The sequence below is a fragment of the Myotis davidii genome, unplaced genomic scaffold (genome assembly GCF_000327345.1).
Source record: "Myotis davidii unplaced genomic scaffold, ASM32734v1 scaffold438, whole genome shotgun sequence".
NCBI lineage: Eukaryota > Metazoa > Chordata > Mammalia > Chiroptera > Vespertilionidae > Myotis > Myotis davidii.
This window is the reverse complement of record NW_006290031.1, coordinates 2,840,500-2,844,028: the sequence shown is the minus strand read 5'-3', so window position 1 is coordinate 2,844,028 and position 3,529 is coordinate 2,840,500. Positions and strand designations below refer to the sequence as shown.

The 3,529-nt window shown below is 45.7% G+C and overlaps 1 protein-coding gene across 3 annotated transcripts in view; it reads left to right on the top strand.

Annotated features, from left to right (window-relative positions):
- The first annotated feature begins 3,132 nt into the window (after positions 1-3,132).
- The window catches only part of PLK4 (polo like kinase 4), a 22,249-nt gene continuing 21,852 nt past the window's right edge, over positions 3,133-3,529 (top strand). For all 3 annotated transcript variants that reach the window (XM_015563324.1, XM_015563323.1, XM_006762819.2), the window contains exon 1: positions 3,133-3,383. In XM_015563324.1, the coding sequence (XP_015418810.1) occupies positions 3,354-3,383 (30 nt within the window). In that variant the 5' untranslated portion in view covers positions 3,133-3,353. The remainder of the gene's footprint in view (positions 3,384-3,529) is intronic.

Sequence of the window (3,529 nt, the reverse complement as noted above, 5' to 3'; positions counted from 1 at the left end):
TTTTATAAAGTCCTAGCAAAATGAATTCTTAAATATATTAAAAATATACTACCAAATTAATTTTATCCAAAGGATGCAAGAGTGATTTAGTGTTAGAAAATGTCATTCCCCACATTAACAGATTAAGGGAGGAAAAAAATACATGATTATCTTAACAGATGCTGAAAAACCATTTTCTCATGATTTTAAAAAAGTAATCTTGCCAGGCCGGTGTTGCTCAGTGGTTGAGCACTGACTCATGAACCAAGAGGTCACCAGTTCGATTCCTGGGCAGGGTACATGCCCAGCTTGCAGGCTCGATTCCCAGTAGGGGTATGCAGGAGGTAGCCGATCAATGTTTCTCATTGATGTTTCTATCTATCCTTTCCCTTCTCTCTAAAATCAATAAAATATTTTAAGAAATAATAATCTTACACTACTCCTTAGTCCAAGCCACCATCATCTCTCACCTACATTATTGCATTAGTGTATATATTAACTGGTCTTCCTAACATCTATACCCAACACAGGACTCAAATTGATCCTTTTAACAGTTGCATCAGACCTAGCCAGTTTGGCTCAGTGGATAGAGCATCGGCCCGTGGACCAAAGACTCCGGGGTTTGATTCTAATCAAGGGCACATACTTCAGCTGCAGGCCCCAGTTAGGGAGGTAACCAATTGATGGGCTTTTCTCACATAGATGTTTCTCTGTCTGTGTCTCCCCCTTTCCTTCCCCACTCTCTAAAAATCAATAAAAACATATCCTTGGATAAGATTTAAAAAAAAAATGAGTTACCTTCCAAAACAGAAAGCACTAGGACCAGATGGGTTCTCTGATGAACTCCACCAAATATGTAAGAAATTATACCAAATCTCTACAACCTCCTTCAGAAAACAGAAGCGGCCAGATGCAAGAGATGCATAAGGCAAGATACGAGGAAAGGGTGTGCAGCTTCCATGCCTTCTTCAGGCATTCCACTCTCCCCAAAGGTCACGTGTCCACCAACCCAGCTCTCTGAACCCCATTCTTCTGGGTTTTTATGGAGACTTCATTACATAGGTATGATTCATTAAATCATTAGCCATTGTTAATGGATTCAACCTCCAACCCCTCTCCCCTCCCAGGAGCTCTGGGGGTAGGAGTAAAAGTTCCAACTTCTAATCACATGGCAATCAACCCCCATTCTTAGGTGTGTCCCAAAAGTATCCTTATAGACAGACACCTTTAAGCTAAGTGATGAGAACTTAGGATATTTAAATGATCTTGGGAGCTACAAGCCAGGAACTATGGATGAGGACCAAATATATATGAGAAATTTGAATATATTTTGGTCATCTAAATGATCAAATATATATTTCTTTTTCTTTTTTTATATATTTTTATTGATTTCAAAGAGGAAGGGAGAGGGAGAGAGAGATAGAAACATCAATGATGAGAGAGAATCATTGATCGTCTGCCTCCTGCACACCCTGCACTGGGGGTCAAGCCCACAACTGAGGCATGTGCCCTTGATCGGAATCGAACCCGGGACCTTTCAGTCCACAGACTGATGCTCTATTCACTGAGTCAAACCGGCTAGGGCCAAATATATATTTCTTATGAATTACAATAGCAAAGTTCAGCCCCTGGTCTTCAAACACAGATCCCCTACAGCAAAACAATCACATAAGTCAAAAGATACTGGCACATTAGTAGAATCTCGTTCATCTTTAATAACTATCCAGTTCATCTGATGGAAATTTCTCCCAGGACGACGCCTCTCAGTTTTGAAGGCCTTCTTTTGATCTTGTCGGGTTTCCAAAGCAGAAGTGATCTCAGCAATAGGTGGCTTTCAGGCATTTAGTATAATTGAGCTAAGAAGCCTCTTTCGATGTGTTAATACTGGCTTTTCCTTATTACGTAACCCATGTTTTCATTCCCTTACCCTCAGCTACTATTCCCCTTCTCTCCAACGACTGCCACCTTTGGAAGGGACGTTAGGTTTGGCCCCTGTGGTCGAGACTGCAGTCCATTCTTCATAGGGTAAGGTTACATTGATGCAGAACTAGTGGGCTATATGACTGACAATCTGCACACCTAATATGAATGGAATAAAGGATAAATACTCCCCCCTCCACGATGACAGTGAATTATACGTATTTCTGGAAAGTCAATAGCAAAAGCGAATCTAATTGAAAGAGTGGACTCTGGCACCAACTGCTCAAATATCAAATAACCTTTCCGGAATGATTTCAGAAATGATAGGGAAAAGTTGACTTTTCACTGAACAGATATTTTGGGGTTTCTGTTTGTTTACAGCTTGTAGGCAATGTTAGGTAAACACTGTTTAAAAACAGAGTATCTGCCCTGGATGGTGTGGCTCAGTTGGTTGGAGCCTTGTCCCACACATTGAAAGGAGGCGGGTTCAGTTCCCTGTCAAGGCACATACCCAGGTTGCGGATTTGATGCCCTGGCAAGTACCCTGTTTTTCTCATACGGATTTATCGGTTTCTCTCACCCTTCCTCTCTCTAAAATCAATTTTTTAAAAAAGTGGATCAGCCCACCTTTTGATCAATACATCATTACATGTGTAACAGCTCAAGTTCTTATATAAATGAATTATTACACCTAAGAGGAATTTACCAAAAGAATAGGGTTCATTAAAGCACAGAACACATTCGTTACAGTTATGTAAAGTATGGAGTAAACACAGAGATATAAAGGGTGTTTAAGCCAGGTAAGGTTCTTCCTCCCCAAGTGCTGTCCTGTCAAGTTTAGCCTCTTGCACACCACATACTGGGGATCGCACCATGACCTCCTGGTTCATAGGTCTATGCTCAACCACTGAGCCACGCCCACAGGGCAACATTTGTAACTTTTAAATAGTCTTAAAACCCTTACAGACTTGGAGTAGTTTTCAGACCCTCAGGTGAGTAACGGACAGGTGGAAATGTCTCACAGGTCAGGCTAGCTTTCCCACGGGTCGTGCACGGTCTCCCCAGGGCAGGAGTGCCAACACTTCCCGCACCGGCGGCCCCAGCTCAGCACTTCCGGCCCGAGGCCAAGAAACCCTGGCAAGCGGCCAGGGAAAGCCAATTACGCATGCGCGCCCGGGCGCAGCCTATCCGGAGCCTCCGCCTCGTGACGTCACCGCTAGCCTTGTCCGGACGTCAACCGGCGGGAGTTTTTCAAAATGGGAGCGCGGAGGCGCCGCCCAGGCCTCGGAAGGCGCCCGGGAGACCTTTCGGTGGCTGTGCTGTCGTCGCCAGGAGCGGCGGCCTAGAGAGCCGAGCCTGATGGGCGCCAAGAACTGCTGGTTGCTTGGAGCGTTGCCTCGAAGGGACTGCAAGAAGGGCGCTGATCCCGGGAGCCCAGGTCGTGGCCTGGAAATATGGCGACTTGCATCGGGGAGAAGATCGAGGTGAAAAGACTAGCGGTCCTCGGCGGGGTGGAACCCGAGACCTCTGCAGGCAGGGGACCTGACGAAGCTAACGGCTGCGGGGTGGGCGTCCAGGTGCCTTGGGAGGGTCCCAACCGCCCCGGCCCTGCTGTTTGGGCGGGGCGGCC